Source organism: Magnolia sinica, chromosome 1 (genome assembly GCF_029962835.1).
Source record: "Magnolia sinica isolate HGM2019 chromosome 1, MsV1, whole genome shotgun sequence".
NCBI classification, from domain to species: Eukaryota; Viridiplantae; Streptophyta; class Magnoliopsida; order Magnoliales; family Magnoliaceae; genus Magnolia; species Magnolia sinica.
Genome location: NC_080573.1, coordinates 18196165 through 18215138, shown reverse-complemented (window position 1 = coordinate 18215138; position 18974 = coordinate 18196165). Strand labels below are relative to the sequence as shown.

Here is an 18974-nt window from a genome sequence, read left to right as displayed (position 1 = left end):
TTTCAAATATGGAGTTTAAATGGTTGCTAACAATGGGTAGGCCACCAAATAAGTTACATTTTCTACTTACAACAGTAGAAAAGTAACTTGTTGCAGATAAATAAGTTTGGTTTATGATTAGTTATAAGTAACTTTTTTACTTAAACTTCAGCTAATTTTTTTTTAAGCTTTTCTACTTTTCATAATTTGTTCAAGAGAGGATCAATAGAGACAGAAGAGAGAAGAAGCTGATAAGTATGTTGTTTACCAAACATACTTATCTTCTTGGGGGCATAAGTTGCTTAAGATAAGTTACTTAAGCCACAAGTAGCTTATCTTAGTTTCTACTTATTAAGAATGTAAGTATGTTTGCTAAACAACATACTTATCAGCTTCTTCTCTCTTTCGTCTCTCCTCTATCCCTTTCTTTAGCAACTTATGAAAAGTTAAAAAGCTATTAAAAAATAACTAAAGTGATCAAGTACTTTTAAGTTTAAAAAAAAAAGGTTATAACTAATCATATACCAAACTTACTTATCTGAAATAAGTTACTGATCTACTGCTGTAAGTAGAAAAAGTAACAGATTTGATAGTAACCAAACAGGCCCTAAATGCCTAGAGTCTTAGCCCTGACCTGACCCAAAGCAGGCTGGGTTACATGGAAGGTGTTCATGAAAATGCAGAATGGTCTGTACTCCAATCTGGGAGACTTTCAAGGCGTGGTCTGTCCCTGGATCAGGGCCCAATAGACCAACGATCTGGATCACTGAACCACAGCCCCCACCTGTACAAATTGATCAAGTACATACAAATTAAAAACCCATTATTCACTTCACATATAACAGGTTTTCAAATGATTCCCGCTGTCCCCATGAGTTGGGTTCAGCCAGGTGATCTTCATCATGGTGTGGCCCTCCTTTTGCATGGCTCTGAAATGTAACAGATTGTCAAGTTCACATACAGGTGCTGTATGTATGTGATCATTTCTCCTTAATTATAAAGCTCAAAGCAATACACTGCAGAGACTACAGACACTCTAATATAGCTACAACATAGTTCACCAACCCCGCAGGTCTAACCAAGATTTGGGCAGTCCACTAGGCCTGGTCACGACAGGGTGACTAGGTCGAGGTGCGCTCGGATTGAACCTGACTCAGCCGAGTCAACTGGGTTCCAAGGTGAGTCTAAGAAAGTGGAAAATAATACAAAATAGAGAATTGCTACAATATATCTCAGATAGTTGGGAGCTTTTTCAGCTGCAATGAAGATCCATTGTGCTTCTTGAAGCGTTTTGATGCAGCTCTTAATACCTTACACCATCCCTGTACACAAATGCAGAAGGAAATCAGTAAATTAGAAAAAATAAAAAATAAAAATCTATATCGTTCGTTGAGTGGGATGCACCGTAGAAGACAGTTAAGATATAATCCATGCATGGTAGTGGGGCACAAGTGAACAGTTAAATAAGGACAAGGATTTACAGTCAACAACATCTGATCAGTGTGGTTATTGAAACACGGCACAATAGAGGCTACTTGATGGACAGTATAGATTGATACATTTCCTTACCAGATGAATGATGGTCAGAGAATTCATATGCAGGGCCCTTCCATGAATGGGCCATATGCCAAAACCAACCCCGGTGAGCAGAGCAGTTAACCACTTGCTCTAAAAGCTCAAAATGATAGAGCATGGCGAATTAATCCCTTTATCTCATAGCCCAGGCCCCAAATTGCATGGTTTAGGACATCGGCCGAACCCCCCATCATGGGCCCCAAATCACATGGGTACCGCCTCACACGAGCCACCCACCTCACACGGGTGAGGCCTGCCTCACACGACCCACCTGCTTCACACAGGCCGCCCACCCCGAGTGTGCCCTTGCAACCCACAGGCAACCCTACTCGAGCCCAGTGAAAAAATCCCACTGCATTAAAATCTCCTAATTTCAACCGTCAAACATGCAATCATTGGAAAATGATCACCCCACAACGTGGTTTTTTCTGCACCTGATTCAAAGAGAGACTTGAGGACTGTTATAACATCACAAAGTTTAAGGAGATATTCGCCCACAACTGTCAGATTAGTTTGCAAGATACAATAATCAACAACTTCAACCTTTCAGTACGCCAAGAAACAAGGAAGAATATAAAATTCTATTCATGATAACTAGACTAATAAAATATGCTAAATATAGATGCAGTAATTTAGAAATGGGAGGGATTTTAGAAAGTAAAAGAGTGCTAAGAGAGTAAGTGGATTATTGTGTGAAAATGCATCTGAGGTTAGGTTTATATAAATCTGGATGTATACCTTGGTGACCCTTAATGTGGTTGCTCAATCACAATCTATAACAGTGTCTTTTCAGGGAGTTCACAGTAATTATGAAAATGCCATCTTTGCAATTCAAGTAACAACTAACACACCAAGACATTCATTCTATTGCACTTGCATGCACAACCTGATGCCCAATCGGTCAATATAATTGTACTCGATGATCCCCAGCTGATCGGACGATCTAGATTACTCTTGATCACACTTGTACATGATTGAACCCGTCAGATCACACCCGATCGTTCTGGGGGTATGATTCAAGGGCTAATCTACCCAGTGTTTGAAATATCGGTATCTCGCTATGTATCGCACCCTTGGGATGCAGATACGTATCGGTTATCGCATGAGATATATCGTTTGTATTGCGTAATTTATCGCACTTTGTGGGAAACATGGGGAAACATTGGTAAAATGGTTGAATTTTTCAATGAAACTTCAGGGATTGTTAAAAAAGACCTAATACACACTTTTAAATCATAACATTTCAAAAAAAAAGGTGCACATAATAAATTTCTTTTGTATAGGGTCCTAAGCTATGCAATGTTTAACTAAACTAATGCAACTATATTTAAATTGAATGCATGACATTTATAAATATATCAAAGACATGTATGAAAACACGACCAACTCATTGAAAAGCAAAAGAAGTAAAAATTGAGAAATATACATATCAATGATGGGGATTGGTTATAGCCTAGACCCACATAGAGTTGCGTGGTGGCTCGTAATCATCGTCTCCATCTCAACGGGGCAGAGAATAGTATTGTTGTTCCACAAATCGACAATATTGTGCCCAGGTCGTAGTAGAGTAGTACCAATTAAAATACTCACTGATATAACGTTGGTACTCATCATCTCCAAACTGAATCAATATGTCCATCCGTGGGTACTGCATAATTGTCACAGTATATGGCTGATATGTATCTGGGAAGGGCACATATGAAGCTCCTTGGTATCCATATTGATAGCTATATATCCATACTAGTGCTCATATCCCTACCAATATGCAGAAGTAAACTCCTGATCATAGTTGAAAAATGATGTGCCGTAATTGCTGGAGTCACTCGCCGCATATCCACTAGGTCCATATACTGTGGCACAGAACTCGAGCTACTCTCTTGTGTTTGTGATCTATATCTATGTTGTGGCCTGTAACTTGAGCTCCCCTCCCTTGTCTATTATCCAAATCTAGAGTCACCTCGCTTGTCACGAATGCTTGTGTCCCTCCTATATTTTGCCAGCAGCTCCTCTTCAAAATTTGAAAGTTTCTTGGTTTGTTTTTTTCTTCGGTAGCCTTTGACGCTCATATGTCTTATTGTAGATAAGACGGGGTCATGGTTCTTCTAGACGAGAACCATGGTCAGGATCCTACGTGGCATGATCGAAATTCTCCTCCCCAGTGAAAGGGCTAAGAGACCTCTGATCCTGACTCCCACCTACGCCACCACCATCCCCGTCACCATCATCACCATCCACATTGTCATCATCTGGTAAGGGCACATATGAAGCTCCTTGGTACCCATATTGATGGCTATATCCATACTGCTGCTCATATCATTGCCAATATGAGAAAGTGAACTCCTCTTTAGTAACCTTTGACACTCGTATATCTTATTCTAAATAAGACAAGGTCGTAGTTCTCTTGGACGAGAACCATGGTCAGGGCCCTGCATGGCATTATCAAAATTTACCTCCCTAGTGAAAGGGCTAAGATGCCTTTGATCCTGAATCCCCCCCGTGCCGCCACCATCCCCATCGCTATCATCACCATCATTGTTACTGTCATTAGAGTCATCATCACCCTTATCGTTGCCATCACCATCACTGGACACATCCCCTGCATCATTCTCTTACTCAATCTCAGTGTGAGACAATGTCTCCTCGCCACGTGTCTTGCATAATAGTGACTACCGCGGGCTACCCTCCGGACACATCGTCAATGGGTCGAATACCTCATCAAGAGACATCTGCTGCTCCACATGTGCGTCAACATCAATCCCATGTGTCACTGCCTCCACTGCAGCATGTGGCTCTAGTCTCCCATCCAAGGTATCCAAGTCAACTAACCTAACCATTGGTAAATTGAGTCATCCTCCTCATCCTCAACATATGCATGTCATATGATCGTCATTAGGTCCAATGGATCTTCTTGTGCTTTTCTCCTTCCTTCCACATGGAGTAACCTCTCTTATAACTTCATATTGTAGTGATAATATACTAACTTTTGATGCCTCTCATACCCTAGTATATTATGCTTATTTGTGTAGATGAGGAAGAATGTACTCCAATCCCTTTCACAGGAGGGCGAGGACAACGTCTGTGCAAGCACACAGACAACCAGTCGCTGTAAAACCTCGCAATCAGTCCTCTACATGTACCACCATTCACCTGCGTATCATAAAATTCTTTCATTAGTTTTAAAATTTTCAAAATAATATGAAATTTAAGTTTACCGTAATAACTCACATGTCATCATGGTGTTCTTGACTTCACCGCAAGGGGCACCCAAACATCCCAACCGCGTCACGGAATCTAACAATTTGTTGATGTTCTAGTGATAATACACCAACTTTTGAAGCCTCTCATTAGTTTTAAATTTTCCAAAAGAATATGAAATTTAAGTTTACCGCAATAACTCATATGTCATCATGATGTTCTTAACTTCACCGCAGGGGGCACCCAAAGATGCCAACCACATCACAGAATCTAACAATTTGTTGATAGCGTATAACAACCAGGGTAAGTATGGAATGGTTGAGATGAAGACAGTGAGAATGTAAGTGCGGAACATATTAACCTCACTACTGAATGTGCCTTTCCCCATACAGTCAGGGAATAAGTGATTGTACACCTCGTAATAATCTTTAATGAATTGTCTTCGTAAAGTTTTCGGCTGTAGTGGCATCTAGGACTCAGGAAATACACTAAAAACCAACATCTACACACCAGTACAACCGTCGTTTATTATTGCATATAGAAAAAATTTCATATAAGTACTTACTGGCCTGATGTAGTAGGTGAGAAGGCATCCTTTTCCAACGATCGTTTATTATTGCATGCACCCACTTATATGCATTGGGAGCTTTAGCCTTGATGACATCTTTCATCAACTGTACGGATGGATACAATGACCCCGTCGACAGATTTGTCTCATTGTCCACCATTCTCAACACCATATAAATGGGCTTTAGAATACCCACTATACTACCCACGCGATCCTAGAATATATTTGTCAGCACCAGCTCCTCGATTCTCCAGGTAACTCTCTTCACCCTCTTTTTCTATTCTTCGTAATCATGAGAGGTGAAAAGTTCTCGTAACCCTTGTTTATGTTTGAGGAGGTTACTTAAGGTGATATAATTAATTACAAACCACATTGCCCCGAGGCGCACTATATCCCTCCACCACACTTCTCAAGCATCGCGGCTAATAACCAGGTGTGGTTGTATATGAAGTTTGTGATGAGTCGTATATCAGTAGCAACGGTCATCACCGACAGCCTATCCTCGATTGCCTCCAACATGAGATCAATGAAATCAGTTGCGCAAAAGGTCCAATACATATGATACTTGTTTTGAATATCCTTCTCCGCCTTGACAAATGCACTCCCATTGTCCGTAACAAACTGCACAATATTTCTCCTCCCAACATCTTGCATGACACTATGTATTAGTTTGTAAATGTAATTTGAATCTTTAATCTTATTACTCGCATCTACAAATTTTAAGAATACCTCCCGTCTCCTCTAATAAATCATAAAATTTATAACCGACATCTTCGTCGGTCCGATCCAGCCGTCACACATGATGGTGCAGCCGTACATCTCCCATTACTACTTATATAAATCCACATGTCTTCATTTATGCATATTCATCATCCAAATACTTCCCCATGATCTCAAAGGACGTGGGAGGTTGCACACCCTCACCCCCAGGCTGCACTTCACTTATCGTATTCTTGAAGTGCGGGCTTGTTATGGCATTCGCGGGGATTTGATCGTATATAAAAAAAAAAAAAAAACTTTGCTATAAATTTTCTAACTTTTTTCCTGTGAACGTTGGGAAATTAGCGCTCAGGCTGCTTTTATGTTGTTTGTGGTTGGGGGTGATTTAGCTTAGTCCAAAGTCTGTTTTCGAAATTTTGGCTCAAAATGATTGTTCTCTCTTGGGTAGAAGTTTTGTATGAAATGAAGAGAGGTGAAGGCTATTTATAGCCTTTTGTGATGGCATTTTGGTAATTGTTGGGTTTGTGAAGGGTAAAAGCTAACATGGCAGCTTGTGATTGGTTGAGGAGAGAAAAATGTCATGTGGCATGCTCTTATAAGCTCTTGGGGTTTGGTAAAAGGGTAAATAGGGTGAACTACGGGGGTAATTTCATATGAAAGTTGACTTTGGGAGGGGAGATAGCTGTGTGCTTAGAGGGGACACCTATCAGATAAGGAGCAGCACTCCAATTACCGCCGGCGGACTACCGCCTTGGCAGGGTTCCCTCTGGGTTTTGGCTGGTGGGCTTGAAGTCCTTCCGAAGGATACAAATGACTATGTACCTGATGAGTAGTGTTCTTTTGTCCTTTCTGTTTATGTATCATCTATGTACATTCTTCCATATATATCAAAGTTTGTTCGTCCGATGTTGCCTTTCTCATTGCCTTTTGAGCCCTTCTGTTGATCCTATGATGCTGGCTGTTGATGATTTGGATCCCTCCAACTTCCTGGGTGAGCCCCACGCCTGATTTGTGCGAGATCTAGGCCCGGGCGGTAGTTGGACTACCGCGGGCGGTAGTCTGACTATCGCCCGTTGACATTTGTGCTGTTTTTTTATGCCGTCAGTCTGTGGATGCAGAGAGAGCACGCAGGTGGTACTCGGATTACCGCCCCTACTCATTTTTGTTCTAGCAAGGTCCGTTCTTCTCTGTTCATCTAAAGCTGATGTCCCTGTTATTCCCTCTTTGTTCTGATCGTCGGATCATTCCTTTTGTCCCTTTCCTTTCCCTTTTGTCCCCTCTATCTTCTTCTTCCCTTTGTCCTTTTTCTCCTTTGTCTTTTACTTCATGGCTGGTCTTGGGAAGCATGTTGGTGGGTCCAACAATGATGAGGGGATGGGCCCTCTTGAAGTGAATGATGCCTCTTCTTTACTAGCTCATGATGGCATGGTGAGTGGGAGCCCATTTATGAATTTTGATGGTGGGTTAGTAGGGCCACTTGAGGAAGTGAATGCCATTTATGGTGTAGCTCCTACTACCATTAATGGTGAAATGGGTGGAGATGTGGTGTTGGAGGATGGTTTGGGAGATGATTGGAGATTTGATGGCTTGGATGATCCCACGTTTGGTGGGCCATTTGATGGGCTGGCTTTTGGAGGCTTAGGCATGGATATGCCATCGGATGGTATGGATGGAGCTATGATGATGATGGATGGACCGGATCTTGCCATGGGTGATGGTATGGGTTGCCACCAAATGTGGAACCATCCAAGCCATCAAATCTCCAATCATCTCCCAAACCATCCTCCAACACCACATCTCCACCTATTCCACCATTAATGGTAGTAGGAGCCACACCATAAATGGCATTCACTTCCTCAAGTGGCCCTACCAACCCACCATCAATACCCATAAATGGGCTCCCACCCACCATGCCATCATGAGCATGGAATGCCAAATCGGTTACGTATCGGCCGATACGTAACGGTAACGGTGTGAACCGTTACCCGTTTCGGGGCCGAAACGGCCGATTCGATTTTTTGTACCCGTATCGGCCGATACGGGACCGATACGGCCGTGAAACGGTAACTTTTTTTTTAGCTCTGTTTTTGCTGTTTTTTTGAAACCTCTTGCTTCCAAACTGTTTCTAACTCCTTCTACTACTAATTTCGACCAACCTTAGCTAGGTATTTGATAGAAAAACACATTATATTATAGATTTTTTTGAATCAAAGCTCGGTGGGCCATTTTTCAGAAATTCGTCAAAAATAGGTATTTATACTTTTTTAATATATTTTGCTGTTTTAATCATGTCATATGATGTGTTAATCATAGTAGAACATGTTAATGTGCATTTTACAGATTTGGGGTGCCATTTAATAATTTTTTAATATTTTTTTCTATTTACGCATGAATTTTGGCCCCTTTTTTTAAAATTCGAAAAATCAGTTTTTAATGGTTGTTTTGCTGTTTTAATCATGCCATTTGATGTATTAATCATAGTAGAACATGTTAATGTGCATTTTACAGATTTCGGGTGCCATTTTATATTTTTTTCTATTTACGCATTTATTTTGGCCCTTTTTTTGAAAATTCGAAAAATCAGTTTTTAATGGTTGTTTTGCTGTTTTAATCATGCCATTTGATGTATTAATCATAGTAGAACATGTTAATGTGCATTTTACAGATTTGGCGTGCCATTTTATATTTTTTTAATATTTTTTTCTATTTACGCATTTATTTTGGCCCTTTTTTTGAAAATTCGAAAAACCATTTTTAAATGATTCTTTTGCTGTTTTAATGATGTCATATGATGTGTTAATCATAGTAGAACATGTTAATGTGCATTTTACAGATTTGGGGTTCCATTTTATATATTTTTTATATTTTTTTCTATTTACGCATTTATTTTGGCCCTTTTTTTGAAAATTCGAAAAATCATTTTTTAATGATTCTTTTGCTGTTTTAATGATGCCATATGATGTGTTAATCATAGTAGAACATGTTAATATGCATTTTACAGATTTGGGGTGCCATTTTATATTTTTTTAATATTTTTTTCTATTTACGCATTTATTTTGGCCCTTTTTTTGAAAATTCGAAAAATCATTTTTTAATGATTCTTTTGCTGTTTTAATGATGCCATATGATGTGTTAATCATAGTAGAACATGTTAATGTGCATTTTACATATTTGGGGTGCCATTTTATATTTTTTTCTATTTACGCATGAATTTTGGCCCTCAAAAATAATTGCAAACACCTAAATGTAAGATATTTTCATATTACATTCATTCTAATATATCTATCATTGATAGTAGAAGTTAGAAAATTAAATATATGAATTTTGTAGTCAAATTCAGGTTATCTGGTTCATAAATTCATCAGACAGTCCGATACAACTTCTCACCAAAGAGTGGACCGTTACACCACCATAAACATGTTCCAATTTATAAATGAATGCATATTTGGAATGCTTAGAATATTCCGGATTTAATCCATATTTTTTTGGCAAAAAAAAAAATTTGCGCCGTTACAGGCCGTTACGCCCCCGTATCCGTATCGGTTTTGGAGGTCACCGTTACGCCCACCGATACCGATACGGGACACCTTGATCATGAGCTAGCAAAGAAGAGGCATCACTCACTTCAAGAGAGCCCATCCCCTCATCATTGTTGGACCCACCAACATGCTCCCCAAGTTCAGCCATGAAGTAAAAGACAAAGGAGAAAAGGACAAAGGGAAGAAGAAGACAAAGAGGGGACAAAAGGGAAAGCAAAAGGACAAAAGGAATGATCTGGCGATCAAAGCAGAGAGGGAATAACAGGGACAACAACTTTGGACGAACAGAGAAGAATAGACCTTGCTAGAACAAAAGATAATCCGAGTACCGCCTGCATGCTCTCTCTGCATCCACAGATTGACAGCGCCAGAAAATAGCACAAATGTCAACGAGCAGTAGTCAGACTACTTTGGATCCCTCCAACTTCCTAGGTGGGCCCCATGTTTGATTCGTGCGAGATCTAGGCCCGGGCGGTAGTCAAACTACTGCTAGCAGTAATTGGAGTGTCGCTCCCCTCTGAGCACACAACTGTCCCCCCTTATAAAGTCAACTTTTATATGAAATTACCCCTGTAGTTCACCCTATTTACCCTTTTACCAAACCCTAAGAGCTTATAAGAGCATGTCACATAGCATTTCTCTTTCCTCAACCAATCACAAGGCATTTCTCTTTCCTCAACCAATCACAAGGCATTTCTATTTACCCTTTTACCAATCACAAGGCATTTCTATTTACCCTTTTACCAAACACTAAGAGCTTATAAGAGCATGTCACATGGCATTTCTCTTTCCTCAACCAATCACAAGCTGTCATGTCAGCTTTTACCCTTCACAAAGCCCAACAATTACCAAAATGCCATCACAAAAGGCTATAAATAGCCTTCACCTCTCTTCATTTTACATAACACTTCTACCCAAGAGAGAACATTCTCAAAATTTTCTAAGGGAGAGTGAGAGAGAGAGAGAGAGAGGAAGAGAGTGAGGGTGAGCAAGAGCTCCAAACCTTTAAGATCCGATCTTTTAGCTACCCCTTAGCCTCCTCCAAGTCATCTCGATCCCACGGTCTAGCCTGGATTGGTCATGGTGTATTCCATGTTCTAGCCATCTTAAGAGCAAGTCAAAGATCATCCCATTCTCTATTTAAGCATTCATCATATCATCATCTCTCCTCTCAACTCCCTTATTACTCTAGATCACTAGCAAATGTATGCTCTGTGACTTGTCATATATCGGATCCTGTCACATTAGAAACTCATAGTGATATAGTCCACTTTTTTATTATTACATTAGCATCATTACATTCACCTTTCTAGACATTCTTCAGACGTATGCTCTGTAGCTTGCCGGAATCTCGGATCTTGCTACATCAGAACTCCGAGTGTGCCTAGTCCTACTCCAACTATATTATTTGTCCCTTGAGATTACTTACCACATAGAGTAGAGACCGTACACTTGTACAGGTAGAGGGTGCCTAACACCTTCCCTCTTTGTAACTGAGGTCTCTTACTCGAAATCCCGAATCACAGACCAGGAGTCAACTTAAAGCAAGAGAGTCATCGGATTCTCTATCTTTACATATTCTGTAGGTTCTAGCCGACTACAGGATTTTAAGTTAAGTGGCTAATGGCGACTCCAAGTCTATTTGCACTATTAATCCAAATCTACATCAATCAAATCGCCTCCGCACACAAACACAAATCAAAAGAACATAACACATTCTTTCCAACACCAAGCGTGGGCGCCGATTTCCCAACGTTCACATTTCCTCACATCCCCTCCACTAAACATGTCATTTATTTTCTTTTGTCTCTCATGCCTCTTTGTACATCCTCGGATCTGAAGGTAGATCCAGCACCCGTATGCTACTGCTCCTGCCCATGCCCTATAATCCTCCCTGCTTACTACGCTCCCCTCCACCACCCTTAGAACTCTCCTTTGCATCACTACCCCCTGTTTCACTCCCCCCACCATGCTCATGGATAGACCCCTTAAATCTAGGCCTACTCATGTCCCACCTCCTCTCTTGATCCCTCTCCCATTGATCTTGTATTGACTCTTGAACTGCGCGTCTATATTCCGGATCATCATCGTCATCGAGATCCACTACATACTCGTCACCTACATATGGTGGCTCCCCCAACTCCTCCCTAATCTCTCTCTCTCTCTCTCTCTCTCTCTCTCTCTCTCTCTCTCTCTCTCGTGCATGTTGTTCATCTTTTGTCTTCACATTTTTTTTTCAATATGGCCATCATCTCTTCTCGCACATCTTGTGGGCACTTAGGGCAGTCCACAACATTATGATACCCTCTCGCTAAATTTTCCACGCCATCTAAAACTTTTGTGGGCCCCAGTAAGTTTCTAATTGTGGATATCCCTACTGTGTCGTTGACCAGAGAATTAGATAACTCTCATTTTTAGGACCATTCCTTAAAATAATCTGGCAAAATGGATGGGCGATATGGATATATAGCACATGCACCAAGGTGGGCCCTAAGAAGTTTTAACATAATATTCTTTTACAGATAAAATATGTTGGAAAGAAGAGGAGGGAGACAACCTGATATAGGGTGGTGATACGGCTGACCCCCTTCCGATAATTGATTTGGGAGTATACATAATTTATATGGCCATGTATCGAGTAGTGGGGGGATAACTTACTTGAAGAAGCATTTAGCGGGAGGGTATCACAATGTTGTGGATTGCCCTAAGTGCCCACAGGATGTGTGAGAAAAGATGGGGACCATATTGAAAAAAAAAATGTGAAGACAAAAGATGAACGACATGCACGGGAGAGAGAGATTATGGAGGAGTTGGGGCAGCCGCCATATGTAGGTGACAAGTATATAGTGGATCTTAATGACGATGATGACTCGAATATAAACGCGCAGTTCAAGAGTCCATACGTGATCAACGGGAGAGGGATTAAGAGAGGAGGTGTGACACGAGTAGGCCTAGATTTAAGGGGTCTATCCATGAGCGTGATGGGGGGAGTGGAGCAGGGGGTAGTGAAGCAAGGGAGAGTTTTAGGGGTGGTGGAGGGGAGGGTAGTAAGTGGGGAGGATTATGGGGCATGGGCAGAAGTAGTAGCATGCGGGTGCAGAATCTACCTTCAGATTCGAGGATGTACAAAGAGGCATGAGACACACGAAAGAAAATAAATGATATGTTTAGTGGAGGGGAAGTGAGGAAGAAAGTTTGAAAGTTTATAGCGAAGGTTTTTTTATCTACGATCAAATCCCCGCGAATGCCGTAGCAAACCCGCACTTCAAGAATATGATAAGTGAAGTGCAGCCTGGGGGTGAGGGTGTGCAACCACCTACACCCTTTAAGATCATGGGGAAGTATTTGGATGATGAGTATGCAGAGATGAAGACATATGTGGATTCATATAAGTAGTACTGAGAGATGTACGGCTGCACTATCATGTGTGATGGTTGGACTGAACCGACGAATATATTGGTCATAAATTTTATGATCTATTGCAGGGAACGGGCGGTATTCCTAAAGTCTGTAGATGCGAGTAATAAGATTAAAGATTCAAACTACATTTATAAACTAATGCACAATGTCATGCAAGACGTTGGGAGGAGAAACATTATCCAGTTTGTTACGGACAATGGGAGTGCATTTGTCAAGGTGGGGAAAGATATTCAAAACAAATATCATATGTATCGGACTCTCTGCGCAGCCGATTTCATCGATCTCATGCTGGAGGTGATCGGGGATAGGCCGTTGGTGATGATCGTTACTACTGATGCACGACTCATCACAAACTTCATATACAACCACACCTGGTTATTAGCTGTGATGCGTGAAAGGTGTGGTGCGGATATAGTGCGCCTTTGGGCAATGCGGTTCGTAATAAATTATATTGCCTTAAGTAGCCTCCTAAAACACAAACAGGGGTTATGAGAGCTTTTTACCTCTCATGATTACGAAGAATGGAAAAAGAGTGTGAAGAGAATAACATGGAGATTTGAGGAGTTGGTGCTGACAAAATACATGCAGGGATCGCGTGTGTATTTTAGTGGGTATTTTAAAGCCCATTTATGTGGTGTTGAAAATGGTGGACAATGAGATAAATCCGTCGACGGGGTCGTTGTATCTGTCCGTACAGTTGATGAAAGATGCCATCAAGGCTAAAGCTCCTAATGCATATAAGTGGGTGCATGTAATAATAGAAGACCATTGGAAAAGGACGCTTTCTCACCTACTACATCAGGCTGGTAAGTACTAATATGAATTTTTTTCTATATGCAATAATAAATGACAACCGTACTTATGTGTAGATGTTGGTTTTCAATGTATTTCTTGAATCCCAGATACTACTACAACCGGAATCTCTATATGCAATAATAAACGACGGCTGTACTGATGTGTAAATGTTAGTTTTCAGCATATTTCCTGAATCCTAGATACCACTACAGCCGGAATCTCTGTGAAAACAATTCATTAAAGAGGGTTGTACATGAGGTGTACAATCACTTATTCCCCGACTGTACGAGGAAAGGCACAGTTGATAGTGAGGTAAATATGTTCCGCACTTACATTCTCATTGTGTTTATCTCGACCATTCCATACTTACTCTGGTTGCTATACACCATCAACATATTGTCAGATTCAGTGACAGGGTTGGAATATTTGGGTGCCTCCTGTGGTGAAGTCAAGGAACACCATGATGGCATATGAGTTATTGCGGTAAACTTAAATTTCATATTATTTTGGAAAATCTAAAACTAATCAAAGAATTTTATGATACACAGGCGAATGGTGATCCATGAATGGGACTGACTGCAAGGTTTTACAACGACTGGTTGTTCGCGTGCTTGCGTTTATGGTGTCATCGTCACCCTGTGAAAGGAATTGAAATACATTCTCCCTTATCTACACAAATACGCGCAATAGAGTAGGGTATGAGAGGCTTCAGAAGTTAGTGTATTGTCACTACAATATAAAGTTACAAGAGAGGCTGCTCTGCGCAGAAGGAAGAAGAAAAGCACAGGAAGACTCACTGGACTTGATGACAGTCGGACAACATCCATATGTTGAGGATGAGGAGGATGACCTAGTTTACTGGTGGGTTAGGTTAGATGACTTGGATAACTCGGATGGGCGACCAGAGCCACATGTTGCGGCAGAGGCACATCCATATGTTGAGGATGAGGAGGATGACCTAGTTTACTGGTGGGTTAGGTTAGATGACTTGGATAACTCGGATGGGCGACCAGAGCCACATGTTGCGGCAGAGGCAGTGACATAAGGGATTGATGTTGACGTACATGTGGAGCAGCGTGGGTCTCCTAATGAGGCATTTGACCCATTGATGAGGAGTCTGGAGGGCAGCCCATTGCAGTCACTATCACGCGGCACACGTGCCGGGGAGACATTGTCGGACACCGAGCCTGAGTCAGAGTGATGTAGGGGATGGGTCTGGTAATAGTGATGACAACGATAAAGGTGATGACGACTCTGATAACTGTAATGATGATGGCGACGGGGATGGCGGCGGCGCGAGTGGGAGTCAAGATCAGAGGCCTCTTAGCCCTTTCACTGGGGAGGAGAATTTCGATCATGCTACACAAGATCCTAATGGTTCTCGTCCACAAGAACCACGACCCTATCTTATTTACAATAAGATATACAAGCGTCAAAGGCTATTGAAGAAAAGCAGACTTAGAAACGTTCAGATTTTGAGGAGTTGCTAGCAAAACGCATGAGAGACACAAGAGTTCGTGGCAAGCGATGTGGCTTTAGATTCGAATCACGGACGGGGGAGGAGAGCTCGAGTTACAGGCCACAACATGGATATGGATCACAAACATAGGAGAGTAGCTCGAGTTTTGTGTCATAGTATGGGCATGGATATGGACCTAGTGGATATGCGGCAAGTGACTCCAGCAGTTGCAACATATCATTTTTCAGCTATAGTCAAGAGTTCGCTTTTGCATATGGGCAGGGATATGAGCAGCAGTATGGATATGGCCAGCAATATAGATACCAAGGAGCTTCATATGTGCCCTTCCTAGATCGATATCAGCCACAGACTAAGACGATTGAGCAGTACTCACGGATGGACGTATTGATTCAGTTCGGAGAAGATGAGTACCAGTGTTATGTCAGGGAGTATCTTAACTGGTACCACTCTACTATGACCTAGGCACGGTATTGTCGATTTGTGGAGTAGCAATACTATTCCCAGCCCCGTCGAGATGGAGACTATGATTACGAGCCACTGCATAACTTTATATGGGTCTAGGCCACAACCGGTCCCCACCATTGATATGTATATTTCTCAATTTTTATTTCTTTTGCTTTTCAATGAATTGGTTGTGTTTTCATACATGTCTTTGATATATTTATAAATGTCATGCATTCAATTTAAATATAGTTGAATTAGTTCAGTTAAACATCGCATAGCTTAGGACCCTATACAAAGGAAATTTATTATGTGCACCTTTTTTTGAGATGTTATGATTTAAAAGTGTGTATTGAGGTCTTTTTTAACAATCCTTGAAGTTTCATTGAAAAATTCAATCATTTCCCCAATGTTTCCCAAAAAGTAGTGTGATACAAACAATATATCTCATGCGATAACCGATACATATCTATATCCCAAGGGTGCGATACATAACGTGATACCGAACACTAGGTATTTGTACACTACCTTTTAATAGTCACATTGAAAGTAATGTCAAAGAAAAATGATTACTAAATAATCATTTCCATTTTTATTATTTACATGTGTAAAGAGCAGCAAATACTATGAGTGCTTCCCACCTCCACAAGCACACACGTGCATGGGTACATGGGCGCTAGAGGTGGTGTGGCATGTGCAAGAGTGCTTGGGGTGTACTTTGCAATTGACTTGGAAGCGCCCTTGCGAGGATCTGAGGAGTCTTAAAGTTCCACTAGAATCGATCTAGACCATTCATGGTAGATCTAGGTAGAACAACCATTAATCATACTCCTGGGATGATCGGGTCTGATTTCATGGACTAATTCGTGAATACCTCAATTGGGAGCAATCTAGACCATTTGATCCTTCAAGATTGTCCAGTATAATTCAAACAATCAGAGTGCTCTCACCAGCATGGGATCATCTCTTGGCATGTTAACCATTAGTTGAGTGTTAATGACTAGAAACTGCTTAGATGGGTGCCAAAAGGACTAAACAGTGACTATTCAGAGTGATTAAATAGTCACATTATAGATTGTGACTGTTTACATTGACTAAATAGTCACATTAAAGGCCAGCAAAATGTCCATCCAAACTTTGTATAATAAAACCAACCTTCATGCAGTCTCACAATAATCTGTAAAAACCAACCTTCAGAGTGACTAGAAACCGTTTAAAAGGGTGCCAGAAGGGGTTTCTACTATAGATTGTGACTGTTCAGGTGACAAAATAGTCACATTAAAGGCCAGCAAAGTGTCCATCCAAGACCTTGTATAAAACCAACCTTCATGCATTCTCACACTAATCAACAAACTGTCATAGCCCTCTTGTACTTTCTAAAATCCTCTCTCATTTTTTTATACTTAATGCATCTTTGTTATGTTTATTATGCCATTTGAGAATGCTGGTTATCTTGACATAATTCTAATTTTTTTCTAGTCTTGACATATTAGAAGGTTTCCTAGAGTCAGATTTGCTGTTAAACCTTCTTGCAACCCAATCCAACAATTGAAAGGAAGCAAATATCAGCTTAAAGATAGTGGTAGTGTAACACTCCTGAAGCCTGCTTTAAGTTTCTTCTTTTTTTTTCATTTCAGTTCACTTCGTATAACAAGAGCAGCATTTTCTTTTGTACCGTCCAGCGTTGCAGGTGGGTCTCACCTTTGAGTAACCTAAGTCATCACCCCAGTGAGGCCATCATGTGATATAGGGCATGGCCTAATATCTCCTCTTTAAAATGATACTAGCCACCCATTCCATGAAAATGGTACCAGTACAATCATCAATGTCCAATGGGCCCAATCACATGGATTTGGCTTACCAAAAGCTGGGATGACCATATGCTCGATCAAATCTTACTATATACAAAATAAATATCAATAGATAGAAGTCTTTTATGGGTATTTCCAAATTTCCGCAACTAAGTCACATTTTCTTTTTCTTTTCCCACTTTTTCTCTAAAAACTGAAAAGAGGAAACAAAAATCTCAATTGGGTATTTCTCCATTTCGAAAATAAAATCATCAGCAAACATTTTTCTTCCTTTTTTTTTTCACATTTTGAGAAAGAAACACAGTTTGTGAATTTGGGGATTTTGCAATTTCTTGATATTCTGCTAGGAGAAACAATTCCCAAAGTAGAAAGAGTATTTTCCTCAATTCTCGAAAAGACCACAAACCAAACCGAAACCATCGAGTGAGAAAGAACGGATCTTACCTTCCGAGGAGCTGAACCCTGAACAGGGGTGGGAGAGAAATCAAAGGTCTGCTTCTTCTTCTTCTTCTTCTTATTGCTATTAGACACCGTCATCTTCAACGCCTTCTGAATCTTTACACTCGCCTTCTTGAGCTTTTCTTGCAGCATCTTCTGCGACCCATCTCCAATCTTTCTCCGCTTTTCAGCGAAAGGAATACAGTCGATCGAAATCAAGGAATGGTTGTGGCGGGGGAGTAATGGAGACCAGATACCGCTCTGATGGTAGTCGAAATCAAAGGGAGATGTGTCCGGGAATTTGCAGAGAAGATCCCGAGACATGGAGGGCTCTAGATACTCCACCGTTATAACACGTTCAATGAACATTGATGCAGAGTTTGAACACACAACAGAGGGAGAGGGAGACAGAGAGAGAGAGCGTAAGAGAGAGAGGGGAGCTGAAGAGCAGACGCTCTCACTCCTTTAATTCGAATGAGTTCTTTTTTCTTGCGTCGCGACATAGAGACACTAGTATGTGTTGCCCCCATAGGGCCCACACACAACGATTGTAAAATAATCAGCACCATCCATAATCTGGAGGCATATTTTAGATGGTTTTATTTTCAGAAATTTCGTTCGAAAATTAAAATTTACTGATGATTTAAGAATTTGTATTCCTTTTCATTGGTCTATATTTAGATTCATAAACCAATGGGCCGAACTTTCTGTTCAATGCGAATTCACTAATATGCGTTTGTAGGTGCTTCCCAGAAAATAGACGGTTCCGATTATTAGTTCATATCTTCGTTTGGGCCCTGATCGAGCGACAAATTGTAGCGATTCTTAGTCGAGACATACACAAAAAGAGCTCTTTCGAATTCGGATAAAGCGGAAAAGGTGACCGTTGCAAATTGGAAGGTTGCTAGTCCCACGTGTATCCTTGTCCACACGCGGCAAACGTCCCAACCTGGCAAGTATATTGAACATCCGACGGGTGCATTAGGGGACCACACAGTGAAAAATGGTCATAT

At 40.9% G+C, this 18974-nt stretch overlaps 1 protein-coding gene across 1 annotated transcript; it reads right to left on the bottom strand.

Moving 5' to 3' along the window:
* Positions 1 to 921: 921 nt before the first annotated feature.
* LOC131241841 (uncharacterized) lies at positions 922 to 18401 on the bottom strand. Its single transcript, XM_058240312.1, has 2 exons — positions 17968 to 18401; positions 922 to 1301 (listed from the first exon to the last, which is right to left on the bottom strand). The coding sequence occupies exons 1-2, from the start codon at positions 18328 to 18330 to the stop codon at positions 1212 to 1214; spliced, it is 453 nt and encodes a 150-aa protein (XP_058096295.1). The 5' UTR covers positions 18331 to 18401; the 3' UTR covers positions 922 to 1211.
* Positions 18402 to 18974: the final 573 nt, after the last annotated feature.

Bases quoted from the DNA above. Each gene is read 5' to 3' on its own strand.
- LOC131241841 (XM_058240312.1), bottom strand. From the start codon at position 18,330: ATGTTCATTGAACGTGTTATAACGGTGGAGTATCTAGAGCCCTCCATG. The intron at 1,302-17,967 runs GTAAGATCCGTT...ATTTGTGTACAG, and splicing joins AGGGTTCAGCTCCTCGGAAG to GGATGGTGTAAGGTATTAAG.